This window comes from Astyanax mexicanus, chromosome 7 (assembly GCF_023375975.1).
Source record: "Astyanax mexicanus isolate ESR-SI-001 chromosome 7, AstMex3_surface, whole genome shotgun sequence".
NCBI classification, from domain to species: Eukaryota; Metazoa; Chordata; class Actinopteri; order Characiformes; family Acestrorhamphidae; genus Astyanax; species Astyanax mexicanus.
Window position 1 is genome coordinate 10,721,383 of NC_064414.1, and position 27,765 is coordinate 10,749,147.

The window sequence follows — 27,765 nt, forward strand, 5'->3', positions numbered from 1 at the left end:
ATAGTGTCTAAAACAGTGTCTTAAAACTTAAAATAGTGTCTAAAAACTTAAAATAGTGTCTTAAAACTTTTAAATAGTGTCTAAAACAGTGTGTTAATACTTAAAAGTGTCTTAAAACTTAAAATAGTGTCTTAAAACTTTAAATTGTCTAAAATAGTGTCTTAAAACTTAAAATAGTGTCTTAAAGTAGTGTCTTAAAACTTTAAATTGTGTCTAAAATAGTGTCTTAAAACTTTAAATAGTGTCTAAAATAGTGCCTTAATACTTACAAGTGTCTTAAAACTTAAAATAGTGTCTTAAAACTTTAAATAGTGTCTAAAATAGTGTCTTAAAACTTAAAATAATGTTTTAAATTGGTGTCTTAAAACTTTAAATAGTGTCTAAAATAGTGTATAAAAATTAAAGTGTCTAAATACTTGTAAAGGATATCCCTTTAATTTCAGAAAGTATAAAAAAACAAAACAAAACAAAGAAAACCTACCTGTATATTTTTGTTTGTCTTCAGTACAGGCCGTAAAGTTGCTAGCATTACTACTACTATGAGCTGAAGTTTAAAGGTTTCATTCCATCGTTTTTTCATTCATTTTAAAATGTCTAGTTGTGGTCTCTAGTATGAATGAATGGCATGTCTTATAAATACGATAGACTCTAAAGTTTGAGGGCCAAAAGGAAGTGTTTTAACCCACTGAATTTCCCATTGCACAAACAGAACACACTCTTTCCGAAAGTAGTTTAAATACTTTATTCCAAACATTCAGTAAATTCTACTGTAAAGTCTTTGGCAATTAGTTTCCTGCTTTAACTGACTGAGTGAAACATTTCTACACAGGATTTCATCTTCATATGGTTAGAAAAAGACAGGAGACAGTTTCTAATCAGTCTCTGAACGCCAGAAATCACACCAGCACACAGTTTTTACGCAGCGAGGACATTTCCAGCAGAGTTTCACTGAACTGCAGCAAAACAAACACGTATAAATGCACTTCATCAGCTGCCGTACAGAGAAAACAGCACACTGAATAAACTCTAAACGTGTTCGTCACCCTCAGAGAGGAGCACGTCTAAAGCTAATTCAGTGCAGCATCAGATTCACTGTACCTTATTGGCAAAGAGCTAATTTCTGGCATTTCACTAAAGTAAGAAATATAAACAGTCCTATATTTGTATGCATGCTAAATAGTGGAGGCTGAGTGAACCAGCACAGAGAAATCACAGCACTAAAAACTACAGCCGTGTTTGTTTGTCAGCTTGAGTGGATCAATCTCATGTTTCTGAAATAAAGAACCCTTCTAAACATAGATACACATATTAGATTTAAATTCTGATGTCATTTTAACATGGTCCCTGTAAGAACACAGATATACAACTAGCTAATGTTTAAAGTACAGCAGCTTTAGTCAGTGTTAATGTCAGTGAGGGAAAGTGAATGTGCACCACTGTTAGCTTACCACTGAAATACCACTGGCATAGCAAAGATTAGCACTGTGTATATTTTAAAAGCAATAAAAATGAAACATTATGAGAAATTAGACATCCTTCTTTTTAGAAAGTTAAAAAGCCCACTGATACTGTGTAGTGTATTGCAAAATAAAGAGCATTTTAGTGTCATCACCTTAGGAGTATACTTTGCTGTTAGAGCTTCATGACAGGTCTCTAATATGTGTATCTATGGTTCTAGTCCAGATTAAATTTAGTGGTTCAGTCAAACAACAGAGAACAGAGATGCTTGTGTACCTACTGAGAGTGTTTACATGCACACGTATACTCTGATCATTATCAGATTCTGTTAGTTATCAGACGATTCATTTACACACCAATATCCCGTTTCTTTTACCCGATTAAATCTGTTATAGTATTTAAAAAAATGTGACTCATAATTTGAAGTTTTCACCTTACATCTAACTGATTTCATTTATATATATATATATATATATATATATATATATATATATATATATATATATATATATATATATATATATATATATGTCTATATATATATATGTCTATAGGAGAAACAAAACAGAATAAAGACAAGTTTCCTGGAACAGTAACAATTAAAAACAGCTAAACAATTGTAAAACATTTTAACTGTAAAACAGTGCCACATTAATGATTTGTCATTAACATTTTCTGTGTGATTTGGAGCCAAATCATTAGAGACTATTTACTTTAAACAACAGAAATAAAAATATCATACATTTTATTCAGTTCTACCAAATGTTTCAATCAAAAAAAATTAGAGGACTAAGAGGAATATTTTAGTTTTTTCTAAAATTGTTTCCTGAATTGCCTCATATGTTTTATATAAACTACATGGATAAAATATAAGAGACACCTGTTTTTCACAGTTTCTTCCCAAATCAGTGGTATTAGAATAGTTATTTTTGATTCTTTTATCAGAGTAACTGTCTCTACTGTCCAGGTGAGGCTTTTATTATATTTAGGAGCACTGTTGCTGTGAGGATTTGATTGCATTTAAAGGAGAAATCCAGTGTAAAATAGACTTAAGGTGTAATGAAACATGACAACCAGCACAACATTTGTTGAACAGCCCTCAAACTTCTACTAATGATAATGAAGTTTGGAGCTACTTTTAAGCTTGTTAATGGTGTAAAAAAGTGATTTATTCAATGGGCAATGCTATGCCCCTATCATTAGCACTGTAAGACTGTTGGGAGCATCAGCTAAAAGTGCTGTATTTTAAAATGCTGGGGAAGGGCGAGGTAGGCTATTCAACAAAAGTTCAAACTCATGTTGAACTACAACCCAATTCCATTTCACACCGTATTTCTCACCTTATTGAGGTCATGAAGCTGAGTAATCATCATCTAACTCCCAAACAACATAACTCAATATAACTCAACATATCAAGCTCCCTAAAAGCATTGAATATAGCCAATTCTCTCTCCAGACATTTTTTTCCCTAATTTAGTTAATTTACTTATTTTAGTTATGTACACACATTTCACATCTAATAAACTCTGATTACTGATTACAGATTACTGAAAATATGTTGAAATTACTATTGCAGAAATATAATTCTCCTCAGTGATCATACTATTATCTGCATGTAAACACACTCATGCTGCGTTCAAGTCCTCCTCAGAAATTCCTACTTACAAGGTTGGAGGTCTTAATTACCACTTGACATGCGCTCGAATGTCAATGGAAGCCATTAGGAAAATCCTTTTGTTCATTTATTTATATATTGTTTTTCACTACTGAAGCGAATAATAAAAAAAATCACATATTGCTAGTGATTTTATTAGTTAGCTAATAACAACCTGCAAGTGTTTAAGTGTTAAGCAGTTTACAATATGAACTGTCTGCATCAATTTATTGAATTTATTTATCCATTTAAATAAACGTAATTAATTTTTTTTTATTGTTACTGACACGCCCCCAACTGGGAAATTCAGGGCTTATCTAAATAAATTTGTGGTGGCGTTCATGTGGTTATATGTTCATGTGTTCATCTCGTAAATACGATATTTCTGACAGGAATTGAAGGCAGCATCAAAATGTCCAAAGATAGCAAGTAAAGTATGCGGTTTGTAGCCAGCATTAAATCTTCCAGCACACCAGAGAGACCCGGGCGACATGCTGCTTCGGTCGTATTCTCCAGTGCACAGTTTCATGGTGATCCATCCCATAATGCAACACAGAGATTTCAGGAGGAACAGGTTTGGGTACACTTTGACGTCTTCTGAATTTTCATAAATGACGAAATGTTCACTGTGTGTACGTGTGTGTTAGATCATGCTGGGTGCGATGCTGTACAGTGTGATGTCTCCCATAACCCGTACCAGTGTGACCTCCTCCAGCCCCCCCACTCTGTGCTCGTACTCCAGCAGGTGAACTCCATCCACAGCAATCTTAAACACATCCTCCTCCACCAGGATCTTCAGCTGAGAAACACAAACACACACACACACACCTTATGCAGCGCTGAGACATGGAATCACATGTGTGCCCCATATCTTTTATATACACCACAGTTATAAGTTATGAGATCCAAAATCAAGGGTTTAAAAAAGAGTTTATTTTCCTTTTGTCAGAGTAACTGGCTCTACTGTCCATGGAAGGCTTTCTTCTAGATTTATGAGAATTGCTGTGAGGATTTGATTGCATTAAATGATGAGATTCATTGAGGATATTATGTTGGATAATCACAATGTTTGTGCAGTATTAGAAAAAAACAACATTGTGATATCTAGCTGCTCTGCATTATGTATTGCAAAAAAAAAAAAAAGCTGAATTTTCAACTGATTTCCCTAGACGTCAAATATAAAGTAAAATAAACTTCAATAAAAATTTAAACTGCCTCAAATTGTGTAAATTTTACTTTTGTATCAAACAACAAAAGCCTGATGAGTTTGATCAAATTTGCCTTATGTGACATTGCACATTCTGCGATTCTGTGAATAATGATGTGATGATGAAACAATATATTGTTTAGCTATAATAATAATCACCACTCCTCCTCACCTCCAACTCTCAAACTCAACATATCCATCTTAGAATCTTAGAATCCAGTTCCACTGCTCCACAACTCAATACTGACGTTACGCATGGTGCCAATAGGTTCATATTTATTATCTATTGTCAGTACTTCTCTACAGGTACTAGACAATCCGTGTGTGTGTTTGTGTGTGTATGTTTGTGTGTGTGTATGTGTGCGCAATTGCACATCTGAATAAGCAATGGGTGCAACTAAAAGTAGCTGACAAAACATCTGTCCAACAGCAACGATATGTAATTATCTACATGATGTACCCAATTTAAATGATTTGTAAGCGTCTGTATGTAATATTCTGCCCCATATTTAGGCCTGTCTCAATAATTAGGTTATCAACTTATCGTTTAATAAATAAACTTTTTGTTGATTATTTTTGATGCCCTCTAAATGGCGTTGTGTTTATTTGCTTGTATTTAGGTGAATACTTTTAACCGGGAGCAGTTTTGCTTTTGTGTGCGTACTCCACGTGCAGCGCAATACAGTTCTGAACTTTTACATGCACCGAGGTTGGACTTGCAGCGCATACAGATTGAAAAATATGTGGTCAGTCCATCCGCTATTAACTCAATCTGGCTCAAACTTAACCTGAGCTGCTGTTGAACGTGTGAATGAGCTTTGTGGGGAAGCAGATTAATCCACCCAGTGCATCACCAGCAATAAGCACAGATGACTGACGATCTTTATTTCATAAAATAATCCAATCCGTCACTCCAAAACCAAGATCTGGATCTTGAAGTTTGCGAGGAGATTCCTACTGACATGATTGAGCTGATTATTTAACTATTTATTGTTGGCTGACAAGAAACTTTAATCTATAAAACTGCAAGTTTACAAAAGAACAAATAACATTCATATCTTTCAATATAAGTTAATATAAAAATATTATATTCCAAGGTATGTTGGAGCATTTGCATTGGTCAATTCCTCATGACACAAGATTTTCAAGATCAATATAAACAACAACTGCCAGATTTGCATTATGTATCAAAGTGAAAAGTGACAAAAATGAAGAGACTAGGTTTTTGTCCAACAGTGATGATGTGGCTATCATATGTATCTATGTAAAAGTACCCCACACTAGAGATGAGCGATTCATCGATTTTATCGATTAATTCAAATTTACAGTTAAGGACGATGTGTTTTTATGAAAATTTTCTCTGAGTTTTAATTTTCACCACTGACGCTCCCCTGAGCTTAGCCCCGCCCCTCTCTCCCGCGTGCAGCCCCACCCCTCTCTCCCTCCCTCCCACACACAACATGACGGCGGAGCAGTGTTGCCAACTTTTTCGCTATATTTAGAGATTTTTCAGACCCTCTAGCGACTTTTTTTGTAAAAAAGCAACAAATCTAGCGAGTTTTTGCGGTGTTATTTTGGAGACTTTTGGCGACTCTGAGATGAACACATGCTCTTCAGTTACTGACCTCCGCACTGCAGCGGCTGCTGCCGTGAGCCCCGCCCACAACACTCACAGTGCAGTCTCACACACTCAGCACACACACACACACATCGCTCCATCAACCCACTGTGTGTGCTGACTGACCCCGCCCCGTATTTACAGAGCAGAAATATAAATATAAAAGTGTCTTCAGTGTGACACGAAAAAAAAACCTCACTGAATTTACTTTAACACAGTCTTAGTCAGTCTCTCCCCTCATTCACCACGTAGCCTGTCACTCACCTCGTCCACAGTGTCTCCCTCTTTGTAAAAAGCTATTCAACAATTTGTCTATAATAGGTTTGTAAATAAAGAAAACTTAAGAAGGCTAAAAAAAATTAATAAAATAAAAAAATAACATTTAACAACACGGCAAAAAACTGATTTATGTAATTTACGTAAAAATAAAGTTATTTTGAGATGTGGCTGCCTACTTAAAAAGCAACAGAAGTTGTTTATTTGTTGGAGTTCATTTATAACATTTCTAACATATTGAGAGTGTTTTTACTCACTTTTTTCTCTCTCACAATGTTAATCCTTTACAGCTTCAAAAATATGCATTATGCAAATTAGGCGATGACGTCATTTAGCGACTTCTAGCGACTTTTAGGAGATTTTATTAGGGGGAAAAAATCGATTTAAATCGAAAATCTGAAGATCAAATTTTTTGGGCGATTTTTTGGCCCATATCACCCAGCTCTACTACCAATGAAAGATAAAAGAGACAAACACACCACAGAAGAATTTTGTACCTCAAATTGTCTGCCCTGCACAAAAGGAAAGCCCCCCTCTCTCTCCTCCGGACCCCAGTAGCCCCCAAGGTTTGAGTTCCTGACGATGGTCTGCTCAGGAAAGCGAGGATTAAAGTGGAACACCACGTCAGGGCCTTTCACAAAGTCCACATGAAACCTGAGAATATAAAGGACAACATGTTACAATTGGACACATTATTCAAATCTTTGTGCTAGGCATGAGAGTGAAAGCAATGTTTGAAAGCGCAGCACATTTTTATTAGTTAGATTTAGTTTAAATCAACTATAAACATCACATAAACATAATAAAAACACAAAAATAAGAACATAACACAGCACTGCAATTTGGTCAACACCATCAGTTTAAGACAAACAGCTTCAAAAAATACAAATAAAAATATACATATTGCTTTTTTTCTTCTTTTTTTTCTGGGCCGTAAAGCTTACTTATTATGAACAGGTGGAAAGTGAGGTGGAAAATGTTGAGAACAGCTGGCATAGTGGACACTTTACAATAGCACCCTTTACGAAAAATGTTCAAAATATTCATTTTAAATATTCTTGATCTACAAGTCACATCAATTATCTCCTCAGTCATCTCATGAAGCGTCACACCAGCAAGCTCTTAATCAATATTCCCATGTTAAATTTGCTCATATAGAGCTGTGAGCATACTGTTGGGATGTTGTAGGTGTGTGTGTGTATGTAAATATGTTACCTGTCTGCTCCAGGAACAGGTTCTCCTACTATAGTGATGAGGAGGTTGGGCATTATCCCTGCATGGAGTGGCAGGTCATACGGTACTGGCTGAAACAAACAGACACACATACACAATGAGTTAAATCAAAACTATCAGTGAAATATACAAAACCTTAATTTGCACAGAGGTACATGAGGTTCAGCTTTTTGTCACAGAAGTGCTATATAAATATAATGTATTTTTGTTGTCCTTTTTATTATTATGAGACTATAATATTGTATTCATATCACAAGAAAGGTGTGGAGTATCCTTACCCTACCCTTCAGTATTGTTCCTATAGTGAAGTTACACTTTGTTTATTATTTACTGTCATTATATTATTTTGCTAAGATCACCTCAGCCTCTTAATACTTCTCTTAAAATATGTTTAATGACTGTTACAAATACTAGGTTAAAACACAAGTGTATCGAATTATTAAAAGTGCAAAAGTAAACTATAAAGCTGTTTTGGTGTCCTAAATGAGAATAAAGTATTATTATTATTATTGATGTTATTTAAGGCATCAGTTGTGGCATTAAATAAATCACTCGATCTCTCATTAGAAGAGGAATTCAAATGATTACTTTCATACTTTAATAGTCTCTAGTTCCTAAAACATGTCTAAACTTCAGCTACAGAAGCATTTACAGAACATTCCCTCCACAAACACAAACATATGACCTTAAAAGAAGAGTCCAACACACTCTTTCCTAGAATTAATGGATGGAAATGAAAGTCAGCTTGATGTGACAACATCTGGTTTAAAAACAACATCACCATGCCAACAGTGGGCCAAATTAGGCTGCAGGACACACAACCTGATTCCAAACCCCACCCAGTGACTCAGTAACTCCATTCCAGAAAGCACATTCATTCACACACACACACACACACATTCACACACACCTCAGAACTGAAACTAGGCTAATCACATTCCACTATTCCTGTATACATTAACTTCTGAATAATTTAAAGAAATATAAGACAACATAACATGTTCCAAGGTTTATACTGGAGCACTACATAGGCCTGTTACAACAACACCTCTGTAGTAGCTTATTTGGATAAATTTGTGTCATTTAAACTCATTTGTCTCAGAAATAAACCAATTTAATTCAATAGAATTTAAGTGCTATGTTACTTCTTCACATAAAACATAGCATAGAAATGAAGGAAATTTGTGTTTGGCAGATACTTGCTTTATTATATCAATGCTTCTTGGTAATAAATTTTATACCATTGGAAAGACTGTTCATTTCTCTTTTAAAAGAGACATTTGTTGGATGAGTAGCAGAGCTGAGTATGTGGCTTGTGCCCATGAAAAATTGTTGCCTGTGGCTCCTTTTAAAAATGAAATTAACAGGCTGTCCAATGATATAACATTTATTGCCCAGAAGCATTTTTACTACAAGGTATACGATAGTCTACCAAACACAAATTTCTTACTTTGTGCGATGTGTTTAGCATCATTCGGCTATGCTAATGTAGCTAAAAAAATAAGCTAAGTGCTATCTTTAGACCTAAATCACCAGACCAAACTACCCAAATTGCTTTCATAGTTTCTGATACTGAATCTGACTGTTATCTAGAAAGTGGACTAAAGTGCATAGTTGTAGTTAAATCAGTGGCAGCAACTGACACTTACACAATAATTTGAACCCATAGTTAAAACCATGCTGTAGAAAACATTGAGTCATCCAGCTTCAGGCAAACACATACGCATATTACGGATTACTTAACATCTACTTAATGTCCACATTTGTTAATATGTTTATGGGTAAAGCAAATAACTAGCCAATAACTTCTAGAGTTATGCTATCTTCAGTTCTAGCTGTGTACTTTATCCATGTCCACAGTGTCAGACAGATCACATAAAAATCTCTATTTTAATGCCTCCTTATGGTTTGAGGAGTGAGTGTGCATTTAAAGGAGAAATCCAATGTGAAACGGTCTTGGATCGTAGCGAAACATGATGAGTATAAACGTTTGTCAAATAGCCCACCTCGATCATTCTGAAACACAGCACTTTTAGCCGATTATCCCAACAGGCTTACAATACTATTGATAGGGGCATAGATTTGCCCATGCAAAGAAATATATCCAACCTATATGCTTGTGCTCCCCAGTCAGCTCATCATGACTTAATTTCAAGCAGGCAGTTTCCAAAGGACTACCAATGTAGCGTGGAGCTATTTTAGGTTTCTTAATGGTGTGAAATTAGCCATTTCTTTGCATTGGCAATGATATGCCCCTATTGCTAACATTGTAAGCCTGTTTGGAGCATCGGCTAAAATTGTTGTATTTAAAAATGCTGGGGGAGAACATAAATGAGCTATGTGACTAAAGTCTGTATTCGTTGCTTTGTTTCACTACAACCCAAGTCCACTTCACACCAGACCTCTCCTTTAAGCTTTTTATTACTTAAAAAATAAAGAACTTTAGACATCAAACATGTCATGATTGGCCAATTATATCTGGAAAGCCAGGGTTAAAAACAAGGAAATTTAGCACATCAGACATTTGCACTTTAAGTTTACTGAATGAACAGATACAAATATGCTTTATTCACATTTTTTTCCTGCAACATCTAGAGGAATCTATTGGAATGTATGCTATAGTTTAAATTCAATAAATAATATCTGAGTTACCAAACTGTGTTAAAGCAAAACTGCATTAAAAAAGAGAGTAAATCATGCTTGTACATCATTTGTCTTTACTTCATTTTTGGATAAACAAGTGAATTACAAAAGGTGTATTCAAAAAAAGTGCAACACAACAGCATTAAGGTGGCAAGATTAAGAAACACATTTTCTGTAAGAATAAAATATATTACATTAAAATCTGCTTTAATGAACTTTGGCAGCCCGTACAGTCAACAGATGATCCTCTAAGAGCATGGGCGTGTAAATGTGCTGTTTTATCGAGTCAGCAAATGTGAGTGTGTGGTTCTCTCTGTGTGAAGGATGCAGTGTTGGTCCCCCTGAGAATATCTGCGGTGTTCACTGCGCTCACTGATACGGAGGCCTATACCCCGGCTGAAAGAGAAAAACAGGAGTTTTTTTTTTTTTTTTTTTTTTTTTTGAACATTGGTACACTTTAATCTCCGCCACCATTCCTCAACAAGCACCAACCCAAAAACCCTCCTGGCCTCAGCCCCTCAGATACCACACCAACCCCACCAGAGAAGACAGATGACCACTTCTATACCTGAACCAGCAGACAAGACACCCACCAACCAACACACACACAGGTAGAGAAGTTACAGTATACACACCTCCTCCACAGGCAAAGAAATGAGACATACCCATATTTTAGGCACAATAGACATACTTTACAACACAGCCATACTCACCAGCATGCCTCCAGGAGCACCAGGCCCTCCATAAGGCCCCATGGGTCCAGGTCCATATCCCGATGGTGGTCCGGGTTGGGGAGGGAAGCCCCCTCCAGGCACACCCCATGAGCCAGGGGGCAACGGAGGAAAAGCACCCCCAGGGAAGCCTGGTCCAGGCCCCCCAGCAGGGGGAAAGGCCGCAGGGCCCCCAGCTGGTGGAAAGGCTGCAGGGCCGCCAGGGCCGTACATGCCTGGGGCTGGGGGTCCGGCTGGGTAAGGCACGTTCGGGTACGGTCCCTGTGGAGCCCCTGGGATTGAGGGAAACTGCCCCCCAGAGTATGGCATGGGTGCTCCACCTGGAGGAAACTGGCCCGGTCCTTGGGGAGGCAGTCCGGGCATACCAGGGCCAGGGGGGTATCCAGCTGGGGCAGAAGGGGCACTGGGATACTGCCCTGGAGGAGCCCCAGGGCCAGGGGGGAAGGAACCTGGGGCACCAGGGCCAGAGTGAGGGAAGCCACCGGGTGCAGAAGGCTGGGCTGGGCCACCAGACGGTGGGAAGCTGGGGCCACCCGGCGCTGCACCAGGCCAGCCAGGATTGGTGGCAGGGGGAGCCCCGTTTACAGGGGCAGATGGGTTAATATTAGCATTTCTGGGCGCTTGACTGGGAGCGTCATCCGCAATTGCATCGGCAAGCTACGTAAAAAAAAAAAGAAAAAGAAAAAGAAAAAAAAAAAAAAACAATGGATGGGACAGTTTTGGCATAACATGGAGTTTTCACACTAGCGCGTTTCTTTTTTAAACCCAGAGATGATTGCAATTAAAAATAAGGTACATTTGATCAAGTTTAAAGGCTATTTTAAACCCAGGAGAGGTACAGAGACCCAGCCTCTGGCTCTCTTGAAATTGTTGATCAGAGTTTCGCTTCAGACGGACTTGTGCAGTGTGGTCTGCTGCAAGTGCAACAACTGTGGGAACGCGATATCGGTTTATTTTGACACGTGACTACAGGTGTTCCTTCATGACTCTAGAAAGTACTTTACCTCCCTGCTTAAGTGTTTGAATCCAAAGGAAATAATAATAAATAATAAATAATAAAGAGCCTTAAATGGAAGACCCTAGACCCATCAAATCTTGCAAACATTACTTCACAGTTAACACTAGTGATAATGAGATCCTTCCTGAAAATACCTCAGCATCAGTAAAGGTTGAAAATCTGATGCATTTGGGATGAAATTTGAAAGATAGTCTGAAATAATTTTCCAATCTAATTGATCTATCTTTCAAAAATAATGTAGCACACCAAAGACGATTATTTACAGAAATCATATATAAAACAGATACCAATTAACATTCTCACTCTAACACACCCATCTGATCAATGACTTCAAAAATTAAAACATAAATTAAATGGGTATTTTAGTTTCTCTAACAAAGTTATTACACCAAATGGATGAACAATATGAAAACATTGACAGATAGCTAAAATTATCAAGGAGACTATTAGGAGTTTTTGTAATTATTATTACAAATCATTAAAATGTTGGAGTGATACATGCAGCGAGTTATGCAGAAAAAACATAGTGCCAAAAGTCAGATTTCAGATGAAACATTTCTTTTTACACTCACTGCTGAATTTAGATAGATAATATGATAGGTGTTTAGGCTGAAGTCTTAACAATACCTGGTTCCATTTACCACTACGGCAAAGAAAATCAGTAAGTTACTCTACAGCAATTTCACATCAATGTACAGTACCAGTCAGACGTTTGGAAACACAACTCTTCTTATTCATTTTGTTATATTTTTTACATTGTAAATTTAATATTAAAAACTATATTAAAGCTTTTACATTTTTTGTAAACAGTGTTAAACAAATTTGAATATGTTTTATACTTCAGATTCTTCAAAGCACCACATTTAGCTTAAAGTATTTGGGGTATTTGAATCTGTGTCTAAAAAGAATTACATTACCGACTTATCGTACATAATTATAAGATTTGATACTGATAATATCTTTTACAGTGTTTATTTGTATGTTTGTTCAAATATATATCTATCTATCAATATATATATATATATATATACATATATATATATATAGAGAGAGAGAGAGAGAGAACAGTGAACAGTACTTTAGCTGGTTGCACAATGATCAATGCTTCAATAACAAATGCTTCATTAAATTAAAATTTTGTCTTTAACAGGGTATGAATGCTTTTTTTATGCTACTCTATTATCATTATGTCAGTGGCACTTAAATTGCCTTATAATTTATTGTAATTTACTGTGACAGGCCTTAGAGAACATAAAGAAAAACAGTGGCTGTGACTCTTGATTGGTACTGTAAGTTTGTGTGTGTGTTCATCTCACAATCTGAATTATGCTGAATTTTGTTATGTGGAGTAATAATATTTGAAGATTTATGGGAAACACTCATAAAAATCTAGCTAAACTGTGGGATAATTCATATAAGATATAAACAACTGTGGTACAAATAAAACCACAAATGTAATGTTTTATTTGTACAATATATTATAGAATAATACAATTCTTAACTTACCGAAAAATCTGCCATGGCCTGAAAAAAAGAAAAGAAGAAAGAAAATAAATTATAAACTCATCTCATAACTCATAACACACACACACACACACACACACACACACACACACACACACACACAAAAACACACACAATTATTGTCGACCTGTGTTTAGCCTCCTAGCTCTTCTATAAACTCCAAATAATCCCACTAAATGAAGATCTACCAGCATCTAACAGCCTCGATTAAACAGCAGAGCTCAGATCAGAGCCTGGCTGTGATCAGTCTGCCATGTTCCCCTGTTCCTCACCTCGCCTCAGTGCAGGCCTGCTCCCCCGGATCAGCCTCTGTTAGAGTGAAACCCGTTCAGAAAACACACTTTACACACACACACACATATACACACTCTCACACACACTCACCGACACCCAGACTAACTACAATCCGCTAAACTCTACAGAGGAAGTAAGGTTGGGGCTGGAACATGGAGTAGTTTCGACACCATGATTAAAACATGCAGAGCTACAAGTCATACCCAACAATCCAGAGAGCGGAAATAAGGCGTATCATTGATTTAGAGCTCGATGTTTTCTTTTCCACTCGTTTTCCAACACGCCCCGCCATCTCGGTCTAGGATTGGGCAATAGTGTCGCCTGCTTGCGTTACGATTGGTTTAGAAACACTCCACCGAGCGCTAGTTTGCACTACCAGGCAATCCCAGCGCACGTGAGCGGGGATTTACGGAATGCGAGTGTTGAAAAAAAAAAACTGCAGCGTCAATATGCACTTAGGCATAAGTTACGCAAACAGTGGGCGTGTCTCAAAAAGCAGCGTAAAGGGGTCGGCGCAGTTTATTTATTTATTTATTTTATTAATATTCAATGGATACAAAAATGTACAAAACAAGACAGGGAGTATAAGCGTACATACAAAAAAACAAAACTCCCAGACCTAGCATCAACTTTCTAGAGTTAAATGTTGTATTATTAAAAAAAAAAAATAAACGGGTAAATAGAATAAGAAAAACAATAATCTTCATTTGGGCATTAAGATTGTGATATTAAAGTACACATTTTTGTCTTTCTATTCATGTCTTTTAATATATTTAATCTATCTAATTATATATCTATTACTTGAAAAAACAGGCAAAATCATGTATAAACAGGATGGCATGTCTTTCCAGTTACAACATATGATATTTATAATAATAACCAGATTAACTAAATCTGAAATATTTGTATTTAAGTTGCCCATATGATAAATTATGTAAAATATCCTACTGTAAGAGCATTTAACAAATACATTTTCAACTGTCTCTCCAAAACATAAACTACAAGGGCCTGTCTGGAATTTAAATATTTTATTTAACATGGAATATTGCTGTTGCTGGGTTTCTTTAGCTTTATGAGTAATAGGACATGGCCAAAATTAAAATAAAGCATGTCTCCTCATGTCTTCTCGTTTAAATAGGATGTGTCAAAATCCCCATAAAGGAGTTTAGAGTATAGTGGAGTATAGGGGCTAGGAACTGCTTTACAAATGTTGTCATATCCCTTGCAGGAGATAATGATGTACTATTTAGTAAATTCTTTAAAGGATAAAATTGGCCTCTTGAATTCAATAGAACAAATGTTAAACCACTGTTAAACTATTCAGATTTAAAGATTTCCTATTGATAGCAATAACCCGTTTGTTCCATAATGTAGAATTATGTGGAAAGTAATTGTGGGTAAATTTCTTTCCACATATTTTAGAATATTTTAACCAGTTCAGCATAAAGGATCACACTAGCTGATAAAATCAACTAATGCTGTCATCTACAGTTCTGTATCCACGCTGCCATCTAGTGTCCAGTTTAATTTCATAGTAGGAGTGTTTTATTTTGATTTATTCTGAAGTTTATGCACATAAATAACCCTTTATCACAGCACAATTGAATCGGTTTGATCTATTAAACATAAGTAAATATTGCTTTTTATTTCTTGTCATGATCCTCCATTTTATACACGTCAAAGGGTTCAGACAAAAATCTATAAAACAAATATATATATATGTATATATATATATATATATACATATATATATATATGTGTGTGTGTGTGTGTGTGTGTGTGTGTGTGTGTGTTTGTCTATGGATTGGTATGAAATACAAAAAAATGCAGATGAATCTTTGATAACAAAGAACATTTTTTTTCTATAATTACATCTTCTAATGTTGATGATGGAAAAACATTTACTAACATAACCTTATGGGTGTCTTATAGGTTAATGTTAAAATTCTCACATGAAATCAATGTTCATTTAAATGTGTCTCTGAATCTACACTCACAGTTAATGCCTTGATTCACAGTTAAAGGTGATTCCCACAAATAATAATAAAAATATTAATATTAATCAATATTATTTAGAATGTCCATTCGTACACTACAGGACCACAGTATAAGCTACAATACAATATAAAGAAGTATCCTAAATAGTAAAATATTCACCATGTTCATTTAATTTTGCTAGAGGAAGATAGTCACAAGCCGTCAGACTCAGCGTCAGAGTCACGGATGGACGGAGGCTGTGATAAAAAATAGGATTATTCCTTCAAATATTGATTCACTTCCTGAGTATTACACACTTTAGTACTGTCCTTGTTTCTCAATGAATATAAATATATAATATAAACGTATTTTCTTTGTATTATTTGATGTCTGAACGCACTGACTAAAGAAATGTTGTCAGTAGTGTATAGAATAAAACAATGTTCGTTTTAAACATCTACCTATTAATACTAAAATCAGAGCAACTGATCCGTTTGAAGTGGTCTCTTAATCTCTTAATTTTTTTCAGAGCTGTAAATAAACTAGACAGTAAAAAGGTTTTTTTTTAAATTATAAAATATTGGATTTTCTCACACGTTGCCTGTGTTTGAGAGTATGTTGTCTATGTATGGTAAAAATGCATGTACAATTGTTTTACACAAAAATATAAAATCTGAAATCAAAATTTCTAATTATTTATACATATAAGCAAAAAAAGAAAAGCATAAGCAAACAAGAGATTCCAGAATCAAAATCCATCAGCAAAATCCACAAAAAATCCACATCCAACATAAAATCCACAAAAACACAGAATTGAAAGCAAAGCTTGGCAAAATCCATTCGCTAATAATTTTATAAATAATTGCAAAGAATAAAAAAGAAGCCAAGTAAATTTGAAAATATGTATTTGCTATATATATATATATTTTTGAATTTGCAACATACACTTTTCCCTTTTCATTATGCAGATTTTATATTTTGTGTAAAGGTTTTGGCACAAAATTAACTATTTTTTAACTTACACGCAAGTGTTTAAACTTGACTAGTGAAGTAATTCTTGGTAGTAACGATTTTATTGGTCAGAGCACATGCCAATAATATAAGGAGTGCCGTGATTTGTTATACTGCAGGTCGAGAAAAGAAGCAGCGCTGTGATTGGACATTTAGCCTTTGGAGAAAGAAGGAGTTGCATTATTGGGCGGTTTGGAGTTGGAGGGCAGACTGAATATGGTGATTGGATGAGCTGAAGTCACGAGACTAGACAGGAAAACACACACACACTCACACACACATTCAGATATTCACACACAGAGTGCTGCTGCTGCTGCTGCTGATCAGATCCGGGAAAATGGTGAGTAGATATGGAACTAACAGGGTGTGTGTGGCGTCTAGTTGCTGCTGCAGCTGTCAGCCAGTGTGTGTGTGTGTGAGGGTGTGTGTGTGTGTGTGTGTGTGTGTGTGTGTGTGTGTGTGTGTGTGTGTGTGTGTGTGTGTGTGTGTGTGTGTGTGTGTGTGTGTTGGGGAAAGTGTTGCCTCCCTGCGTGCTGCAGTTACACCCAGTGCATTGTGATGTGCTGCAACACGACACACACGCACACACACACACACACGGCTGTAAGTTAAGAGGGTTTAAGTTTCTGTAAATTGATATATTTTTTAATTGTTTCTCAGAGCTGGAATGTTAAATTCTTGTAGTAGCATATTTGAGCTGTAAACATGTTGGAGCATGCACGCCCAATCACACACACAATCTCTCTCTCTCTCTCTCTCTCTCTCTCTCTCTCTCTCTCTCTCTCACACACACACACACACACACACACACACACACACACACACACACACACAGACAGAGGCCCATTCCTTTGACGTCTAGGCTCATTGACTTTAGCTAACAGTCCTGTCAGTGAAAACCAGTGATGTGGTCATATTAAAGCTTTTGGGAACACAATTTTATATTTATTGTTTTGAACAAAACCAAACTTGGGTGTTATTTGAAGAATTCAGCAAAGTTTAAATAGAGAACTCAAAGCAGAAATATGATAAAACACTCTTTAAAAGTCCTCTCTGAGACCTGTGAACTGTGTGGGCGTGGTCATAATATTCTAATGAACCTACGTGACTAACATCTAGCAATATCACTGGTGAGGAAATGTTTGTTTACATTTACAACACAAACAGCCTTAAGATGGAAAAACAAAACTTGAATATTTGGATAGTGTACAAGTTGGCTCACTCAGAAGCTTGCTGTTTCTGGTTGCTCAGACTAGAAGAGAGGGCGGGGTTACAATAAGTTAGGCTAGTGATTGGTCAGGGTTCTGCTGATGTCAGCCTATCCAACTTTTAGACTCGCCCATTCTACATCCACACAAGAGTGCTAGAGGTTAAGTACTGCAGAGCTTTATTAGACTTCTGGAAAACATTTGTAAGAAATATGAATATTTTTACATTTACAATGGTGGACCAGTAGATTCTTGGCGATATGACAAAACATTGAATATTAAATTTTATAGATCTAATCTATACATTTTATCAATATCATTAAATACCATATGATATGGCACACCCCTAATTGAGTTTTTTTTTACCAGACTGTAACAGAGGTCAATGGTCCAACATGTAATGATACTAATAATGCACTCCATATATACAGGATTGAAGTAAAATAAATGATACTGACAGATATAATAGAATTTATTTAATCGGAAATGAGAACAGTGTGAATACAATATGGGACACCCCTTTCATTTCTCCAAGCGCAATTAATCCCTCTTCATCCCTTACAAATACACACACTGTAGCTGTACGTTTGAAAGACTGATATATGAAACCAAACTTTGTTCTGATTGATCTGAACAAGTCCATTTTCTTTAGGTGTTTTTTATGTATCCCTCCACCAAGCAGTGCATACATAACCATTTGTTGTAATAAATTTATTTGAGGAGCTTTTAGAGCTTCAGATGTTTAGTTTCATTCAGTATCACTGTAAATAATACTGACTGGTGAGGTTTCTCTAGAAGAGTTATTTTTACACCAAATAAACCCTGATTAAGTTTATTCATGCCTTAACTCTTCAGCAATGCATAATTTGTGTTGTTTAATAGCATACTGAACATTTCATGATAAAGGATCAAATGTGTTTAGTTGAGATTTCTTTTTAAAATGTTTCCTTGCAGAGTGAGTCTTTAGTGGTGTGTGAGGTGGATGGAGATCTGGTGAAGAAGCTGAGGGATTTCCGCTTCAGAAAGGAAACCAACAATGCTGCTATCATCAGTGAGTAACATCTCTACACCCCAGCCTGCAGTCATCTTCAGCTTCAGCAGTGGGAAATGCATCTAGTGACTAGGGCTGGACAGTTGTTTCACAGTAGCTTCCCGGTGCTGTACATAGTCATAATCCAGTCACCACAATATGATGTAATGCAAAACGCATATATTGTAAAAGCATATCGACATAAGTCTGATATCCACATGAGTCCAAAAGTGACAGATTACAACACTACGTATTTTTCTGGCAGAGTCTGCTCTATTTTCTGCACTGTCAAAAGGATTAAAATCTGATCAATCAGAGCTTCATTTTCATGGTTGCAGACCAAACTAATGAGCATGACGGCAGCAACAGATCAGCTTATTTTGCTCTGAGCAGAACACAAAGGGTTTGGTGTAATGACTTTTTTGTGAGGGAGCTGTTAGAGGTTTATGTATATGATTACATTATTTACTACAGTGAAAAAAATAACTATTTATGTAATTCAGGATTCGTATGGTCATGAAAAACCTGGAAAATTAATGGAATTTAAACATAGCACTTTCCAGACCTGGATAAATTTTGGAAAAATAAAAACACCCATAAAGTTTGAAAAAGTGATGGAAATTTGTTTTTTTGTTGACTTAAGCTGTTTTGGTTCTAAAAATAATTGAATAATTTACTTTAAATTAGCTAGCTGTCTGTGTGGGTCCTACTCTGATTGGCATTTTAGCTGCACTATAATTGTAAATTAAAACAGAGGGAAATGATCATTTAATGCTGTCTATCTTCATTCAGACAAATATAAGGCATAGATGTGCAGAAAGTTTATTCAGCTTTTTAGGTAAGATACCACTACTACTACTATAATCAGTTTTTACATGGATTTTTAGTTTTAGTACTGTCCATGTCTGTACTAATGTTTTAAAGATCATATGGTCATAACAATTTGCACAGAAGGCTTGGAAAAGTCATAAAAATCATGGAGTGCATAAACCTTGGTAATTCCACTACAGGCCCAAGTTTCGTTTTAGAAGTGATAAAAAAATATTGTCATAATGTGTGGATGTTTTATAGTAAATTCTAACATTTTATACATTTAGAAATCAAGTTACATTAAAGAAGCAGTTTGATGAATAGCTGTTTGTCATGATTGATCACTGATCATACTTCCTTGTGTTCTTTATGTTGGCATTGATGTTAAGAAGAGCATCTTCTAAAGCAGAACGACACCCATGTGATGTGACAATAAACCTGATTTGATTTGAGGGCGGATTGGAGTCAAAATATTATGATGACAACAAACATGGTGACAGAGGAGGAGGTTGTGATTAATGTATTTCCAAGAAAAAAAGACAAAAGGGCCGACAGGGTAAACAGCTAAAATCAGTGTAAAAAAATACCCCTGAGTTTCTTCATCTTTGTGTTCTTTTGGCAGTGGTACTGCTCTGATACATATCAATATGGTTTCAGAGAACCTGCAAAAATGTGGACAAAATAAATGCATCAGTGAGGTTTATGAACATTTCTGAATAGACATGAATTAAAAAGATACATGTTAACAGCTGGAATATATATATTTATACTTTACCATCACTGACAACAACTTTATCTTTTACCATTAAACGCAGTCTGCCTTTGTGAGGCACCTGTAGAGCACCACATCACAACAATAATGAAAATTACCCTCATTCTCACACATAGATAAACCACCTAGAGCACATTAAATCCACTGGTGGGCACTTTTCAAGTAGAGGAGCCCCTGACCAGGCACTTTATCATGTTTTTTCACCTGTAGAAGAACACTACTAGGCATGGTGGCCTGATTTCTGAATTCCGGGGCTTTGCTGGTATCCCATTTTCCACATGTATATATCTGCTGATGCTTGATTTACTGATTTACACATTAGCTTACAGACTAGACACTGTGGTATAACTTTAGAAACATATCTAACGTTTATTTTTCTTACATTTTAGCTTTCAAACAACTGTATGGAAGCAATAACACGTGGTACTTGATGTATATTATTGGCACTTTAGAGCCTTGATTTGAGTTTGTTTTTAAGATATTTGCCCTGCCTGTAACTGTCTGTCTGTTTTTTTATTTACAGTGAAGATCGATAAGGACAGGCAACTGGTCATTTTAGATGAAGAGCATGAGGTGAGTGTGATTCAGACCTGTTAGATGAGACTAAAGCTGTTTTACTAATATACTCATCAGCAGAGGTGGATCTAGAAATTTAAGTAAGTGTAAGTGGCCATTAAGGGCCCACAGTATTTTTAGATGGACCAAGTTTTATTTTATCAGTCACACCATGTTCAAACACTTGAATGGTATTAAAATGGCATATACAGTAAAATATATTAAGTTTTTTTTTTTTATTTAGGCACCAAAAGGAAAAAGAGTAAAAAAAAAAAGAGCAATTCAAATCAGAAAAATATCACATATGCATAAATATTAATGAGTTATAAATAGATATAATATCTATATATAGATATTATGAGTGCTGTGCCATCTTTTGGAATAAAATCACAACAGCAGCTACAGGAGTTAAATGTTAACTTTAAATACAGTAAAATCATGAAATGTCTGATTCTGTAACTCTAATTATTTGTATCTGTGAAAAGTGGGTCTCCTTTATTTTAGGAACTCTCTTTTGTGTGTCTGTTTGCAGGATATTTCTCCTGATGATCTAAAAGATGAACTACCTGAGAGACAGCCCAGATATCCTTCACTGAGTAGCAGGTTCACTCAGCAGCATCTGGTCCAGCAGGCTGCTCTATCAGATCAAACAGGTCGAACACAGAGATGCTGAGAGTTCCAGACACTGCAGGAGGTTATAATAGGGCAGAGCACACACCTGGCCTCTGCTTGAAAACAGACACACACAGCATCATCTGTCGTTGTCATAATATACATTAGATTGTACAGAAATATACACTGCTTGGTCAAAGAAAAAGTTGCCTGGTAAATGATGTGAGGTTGATGCTGCAGTTGGTCAGGTTTAGGTTCAGCAACAGTATGTGCTGAAAGAATGAGGTCAGCTGACTACCTGAATATACTGAATATAGACCAGGTTATTCCATCAGTGGATTTTTTTCTTCCCTGATGACACAAGCATATTCCAAGATGACAATGTCAGGATTCATGGTGCTGGAATTGTGAAAGAGTGATTCAGGGAGCATGAGATCATCATTTTCACACATGGATTTATCACCACATAGTCTAGACCTTGACCTCATTGAGAATCTTTGGGATGTGCTGGATGGAGAAGGCTTTGTGCAGAGGTCAGACTCTACCATCATCAATGCTGCTGAAAGATCTTGGTGAAAAACGCAACACTGGATTGAAATAAATATTGTGACATTGCAGAAGCTTATAGAAACAATGCCACAGAGAATAAGTGCCACAATCAAAGCTAAAGGTGGTCCAACCAAATATTAGAGTGTGACTGTTTTTTTTTATTTATTTATTATTTATTTTTTATTTGCCTGGCAGTGTATTCTGGTAAATGAAAAAGTGTCAAAAAATTAACTTTCGAACATTCAATAGTGAATTTTATATTTTCCAATTGAATAAAAGCTGTAACTTCACTAATCCACTTATTGTGTCTGGATGCAATTGTCCAATTCCAGTTCAAAATAATAAATGTCTTGCTAGACATTAACATAATCATTGTCTTTAGTCCATTTTCAAGATTTAACACATGCTAGTACTGAGAGACTGTAATACACTACGGGAAGCATTGCAGTGCTTATAATGCTCGGTAAAATCTATACATATAACCTGGTGCTAGTAAAACTGCTGCTGCTTTGCTTGATTGTTCCTTAACCTGAAGCACATTTGTAGTGTATAGTTATAAATACCAGCACGACGATGGAAGAGTTTCTTACCCACTCTGCTTCATCTTCTCCAGTCCAGTTGGTAAGAAAGTCACACCCAGGCATGCACACACCTTTGTATATACAGTACATACACAGTAGATACATACTTAATATATATTCATGCAAAAGTGAGGAAAAGTACAAGGTATTGGTGTAACAAGCCATGCAGAGGTCTCACACAGACATAATGAAAGCTTCTATTAGTGTTTTGTTTCTGATCAGATCAATGTGTTTCTCAGGGTGTAAACCGGAGCAGCAGATGATGTACGCTGGGAGCAAGAACAAACTGGTGCAGACAGTGGAGCTCACTAAGGTTAGTACAAGTGCACACACACAGACACATGTATTTGGGCAGAGGACTGCGTAAACCAACTAACAGAACATTATAAGAAAGTTTTGCATTTTGAAAAAGTAGTTTAGCCTTTAACAAGGTTCTGAAAAAGTTTGACATAATGGTTTGCATCACGTTATTTCTCACATAGCATTCCTAGTTAGACACATACTAACATTATGAAGTAACTAAGTAAAAACATTGTTGAAATAGCAAAAGAGAAGTAGCAGATCACAAAGATGCAACAATATGATAGCTTTACCATTTAAGATAGGATGTTAAACTGAGGTGTCAGAATATAACAGCTGTGGCATTTGAGGTGAACTGGGAATTTGAGATGCCACAATTTTTTAAAGGGGACATATTATATACAGTTGTGGTCAAAAGTTTACATACACTTGTAAAAAAACATAATGTTATGGCTGTCTTGAGTTTTCAATAAGTTCTACAACTCTTATTTTTCTGTGATAGAGTGATCGGAACACATACATGTTTGTCACAAAAAACAGTCATAAAATTTGGTTCTTTCATAAATTTATTATGGGTCTGCTGAAAATGTCACCAAATCTGCTGGGTCAAAAATATACATACAGCAACATTAGTATTTGGTTACATGTCCCTTGGCCATTTTCACGGCAACTAGGCGCTTTTGGTAGCCATCCACAAGCTCCTGGCAAGCTTCAGGTCGAATGTTTGACCACTCTTCTTGACAGAATTGGTGCAGTTCAGCTAAATGTGATGGTTTTCTTGCATGAACCCGTTTCTTTAGCACTGTCCACATGTTCTCAATGGGGTTTAAGTCAGGACTTTGGGAAGGCCATTCTAAAACCTTAATTCTAGCCTGGTTTAGCCATTCCTTTACCACTTTTGATGTGTGTTTTGGGTCATTGTCTTGTTCGAACACCCAACTGCGCCCAAGACCCAACCTTCGGGCTGATGGTTTTAAGTTTTCCTGCAGAATTTGGAGGTAATCCTCCTTCTTCATTATCCCATTTACTTTCTGCAAAGAACCAGTTCCACTGGCAGCAAAACATCCCCAGAGCATAATACTACCACCACCATGCTTGACAGTAGGCATGGTGTTCCTGGGATTAAAGGCCTCACCTTTTCTCCTCCAAACATATTGCTGGGTGTTGTGGCCAAACAGCTCAATTTTTGTTTCGTCTGACCAGAGAACTTTCCTCCAGAAGGTTTTATCTTTGTCCATGTGATCAGCAGCAAACTTCAGCCGAGTCTTAAGGTGCCTTTTCTGGAGCAAGGGCTTCTTTCTTGCACGGCAGCCTCTCAGTCCATGGCGATGTAAAACACGCTTGACTGTGGAGACTGACACCTGTGTTCCATCAGCTTCCAAATCCTTGCAGACCTGCTTCTTGGTGATTCTTGGTTGACTCTTGACCATCCTGACCAATCTCCTCTCGGCAGCATGTGATAGCTTGCGTTTTCTTCCTGATCGTGGCAGTGACACAACTGTTCCATGCACTTTATACTTGCGTATAATTGTCTGCACAGTTGCTCTTGGGACCTGTAGCTGCTTTGAAATGGCTCCAAGTGACTTCCCTGACTTGTTCAAGTCAATAATTCGCTTTTTCAGATCCACACTGAGTTCCTTTGACTTTCCCATTGTAGCTTTTGTAGCTGAGTCTAATCACTGGGTCAAATGAGCCCTATTTAAATGGGCTCATGAGAAGTCAACAGCTGTAGTCAATCAGAATCACTTACAAGAAGTGAAGAGGCCATGACATGAAGCTAATTTGATTGACACAACTCGCTACATCACCAAAATTGACAAATTTTGTTGCTGTATGTATATTTTTGACCCAGCAGATTTGGTGACATTTTCAGCAGACCCATAATAAATTTATGAAAGAACCAAATTTTATGACTGTTTTTTGTGACAAACATGTATGTGTTCCGATCACTCTATCACAGAAAAATAAGAGTTGTAGAACTTATTGAAAACTCAAGCCAGCCATAACATTGTTTTTTTACAAGTGTATGTAAACTTTTGACCACAACTGTATATATATATATATATATATATATATATATATATATATATTTTTTTTTTTTTTTTTTTTTCACAAGTTAGACTAGGTCAATGGGTTATGTCAAAGTTAATGGGCTAGGTCAAAGTTCTTTGCACAAAATCACTCTTACATAAAGAGATCTCGCAGCTCTATTCTTGCAAGTTTCAGTCCCTTTCAGAATGACTCGTTTAGGGGCTCTGTCACTTTTATAAGCTGTTGCTGGCCATGCGTTTAGTGTGTTAGCTTGTGCAAAATGGTAAAACACAAACAAGCTAGTTCATGCTTAACTGTGACAGAAGCACAAAACTCATTATGTGAAAGTACATACATCTCCCTCATCTGCAGGCTTGATACGGACAGTAGGTACAGATCCCTTCCTCAGACAAAGTCTTCTGGCTAATCCTGCTGTGTTTCTTTAACTGATATAGTGGGTAGGGGTTGACTGGTGAGACATAGTGAAAGGGTGGTTCTATGCTGGTTTCCTTATTCTGACGTCTTATTAAAGGAGACATTCAAATTGATGATTCCTGACAATATCTTTTAGATGATTAACAAAAAACAGATGGATTAGATTTTTTTGTGCTTCCATGTGGAAATACAAAACCATGCGATGCTGGAATGTAACAGCTACAATATTTAAGGTGCACTGGGATGTAACAGGTGCATTGAGAAGTTGAGAAACCACATTTAAATTGAATAGGACTTTAACTGCTTTGTGTGATTTTGTCTGTCTTGTTGTAGGTGTTTGAAATCAGGAACACTGAGGATCTGACTGAGGAGTGGCTGAGGGAGAAATTGGGCTTCTTCCGTTAAAAGCATGAAAGGAAACAGCGAAAAGGATGACCAAGGCATCATATGTCACCTCCGAGAGATGAAACCATTCATGTAACACTAAAGTGTGAGAGTGTGTGTGTCCGCGAATGTGTTTAGGTTTATTTAGTTTTTGTTTTTGAACCCTTCCCCGAACACTACATATAACCAGCTTCAGCTTTAAACAGAAGAGCATTTTACGTGGAACAACACTAAAAAAAATGTACTGCTGTTAAAGGGCATTCCCAGTCATTCCGCTTCCATTCTCAGCCAGACTGAATAAAAACAGCAGTAACACTGCCATCTTCAGACTAGAGCAGTAACAGCAGCCTATACAAACCTGGTTATACAGCAAATGAACTAAAACATTTAGAGTTCACACACAAACAGTGTTTTTTTTTGTTTTGTTTTGTTTTGTTTTATATATATATATATTTGATTGGTTTACTGCAGTCAGCATAACTTTTTTTAAGCATTACATCTATAACTCATTACTCAGGACACATTCCATAACTGCAGCGACAATAATAAGGGTCATTTCTTACAGATTGTATTGCCAGTAAATTGTTGCTTTTGTAAGAAATGGGTGAATCTCTGAAACAGTGACTGTATAAGAGAAGGAAAATCATTTGTTTGTGTTATTTGATATTGTGTACTGTAGCTCAGTTCATGTGACATGTTCACACAGTGTAAACAGCAGCATATGTTTTAAATGGGTGGAAACAAAATGTCAAATGTAAACTGAATGATGATGTTTTACTATTAGTTTGAAGTGCCTGTGTGACATTTTAAGGTTGTTAAGGTGTGATGTTGAGGCTGTTTTTAACACCAGCTGTGAGGACTGTGAGTACTGGGATATCAGACAGATTGGGAGCTTAACTGTTTTTAATCTTGCTTTGATAGTTTACATTTAACAGTAGTTTATATTAAGCAAACCATTGACTTTAGTCATTAATGATCATGTTATTTGTTTTTAAATTGATGTAAAATTGTAGCAATTATAATGTGTTTTTTTGACACACTAGATATAAATTTAATTCAAAATGTATAAATCAATTAAAGAAATAATAATTTACAAAAATACCAAAATTAATCAAACTTTAAATAATTTTCTAAAAAACGCAGTACAATCTAAAGGTTGGCAATGTACACTCCTGTTTGATATAAATTAATTGGAATAAAAAGAGAACTCTTTAATTATTACATTAATATAATTATTAATCCTTCTATTACAGATGTGTTCAGAAAGGAAATTGATCCTGGATCAGCACTTTAATCTGATTTAAATAATCCCTGTTCATGATGTCAGGCTTTCTCTTGTTATCTAAAGCCGTTTACAGTTCATGCTGGATTCTAAAAAACGGATTCAGATTTTTTTTTTTTTTTACTCCTTTTGTGCAGAAATTGTTTGTGGGAGTGCTGTTTCTCCTTCTGAATACAAGCGTTCCTCTTTGGGTCTTTTAAAGGTAAAGCAGAAGTCCTGGTTTTTAATGTAGATGGAATTTGCAGATTCTTCCACACAAAAATATATTTTCATCAGCTTTACAAATAAGTGCTGAGTTCAGAGCTACAAGTATAGAGTACAAATGTGTTATGTTGTCATATAGAACAGAAATAGAGCACATTATCAATCACAGTGTGTGCACAAAGCTAAAGTGCTGCATACTGAAGGTGACAAAAACAACCCCCCCCCCCCAAAAACCCCCCCCAAAAAACGGATTAGAATTTTTTTTTTTTTGGCTTTTTGCAGTTTATGTGCTTTATCGGTATAAACTGGATTGCAACATTTTTGTTACTTTATATGCACACCAAAATTTTATTTTATAAGGCAAGGAA

At 36.1% G+C, this 27,765-nt stretch overlaps 2 protein-coding genes across 4 annotated transcripts; one reads left to right on the plus strand and one right to left on the minus strand.

Annotated features, from left to right (window-relative positions):
- Positions 1-727: 727 nt before the first annotated feature.
- Positions 728-13,871, minus strand: lgals3a (lectin, galactoside binding soluble 3a). Of its 3 annotated transcripts, none has more exons than XM_022685019.2 (6): positions 13,747-13,871; positions 13,345-13,362; positions 10,803-11,477; positions 7,429-7,517; positions 6,711-6,867; positions 728-3,911 (listed from the first exon to the last, which is right to left on the minus strand). In XM_022685019.2, exons 2-6 carry the CDS (start codon positions 13,357-13,359, stop codon positions 3,756-3,758), a joined length of 1,092 nt encoding a protein of 363 aa, XP_022540740.1. In that variant the 5' UTR covers positions 13,360-13,362; positions 13,747-13,871; the 3' UTR covers positions 728-3,755. The 3 variants fall into 3 exon arrangements, with proteins under 3 accessions (XP_022540740.1, XP_007247652.1, XP_049337037.1); XM_007247590.4 differs by having other exon boundaries at positions 13,635-13,869; XM_049481080.1 differs by lacking the exons at positions 728-3,911; positions 6,711-6,867; positions 7,429-7,517 and adding an exon at positions 10,147-10,485 and having other exon boundaries at positions 13,635-13,863.
- Positions 13,872-16,830: 2,959 nt separating this feature from the next.
- gmfb (glia maturation factor, beta) lies at positions 16,831-27,132 on the plus strand. Its single transcript, XM_007247589.4, has 7 exons — positions 16,831-16,984; positions 18,807-18,903; positions 20,988-21,037; positions 21,552-21,601; positions 22,719-22,801; positions 23,001-23,074; positions 25,861-27,132. Exons 1-7 carry the CDS (start codon positions 16,982-16,984, stop codon positions 25,930-25,932), a joined length of 429 nt encoding a protein of 142 aa, XP_007247651.1. The 5' UTR covers positions 16,831-16,981; the 3' UTR covers positions 25,933-27,132.
- The last annotated feature ends 633 nt before the right edge of the window (positions 27,133-27,765 follow it).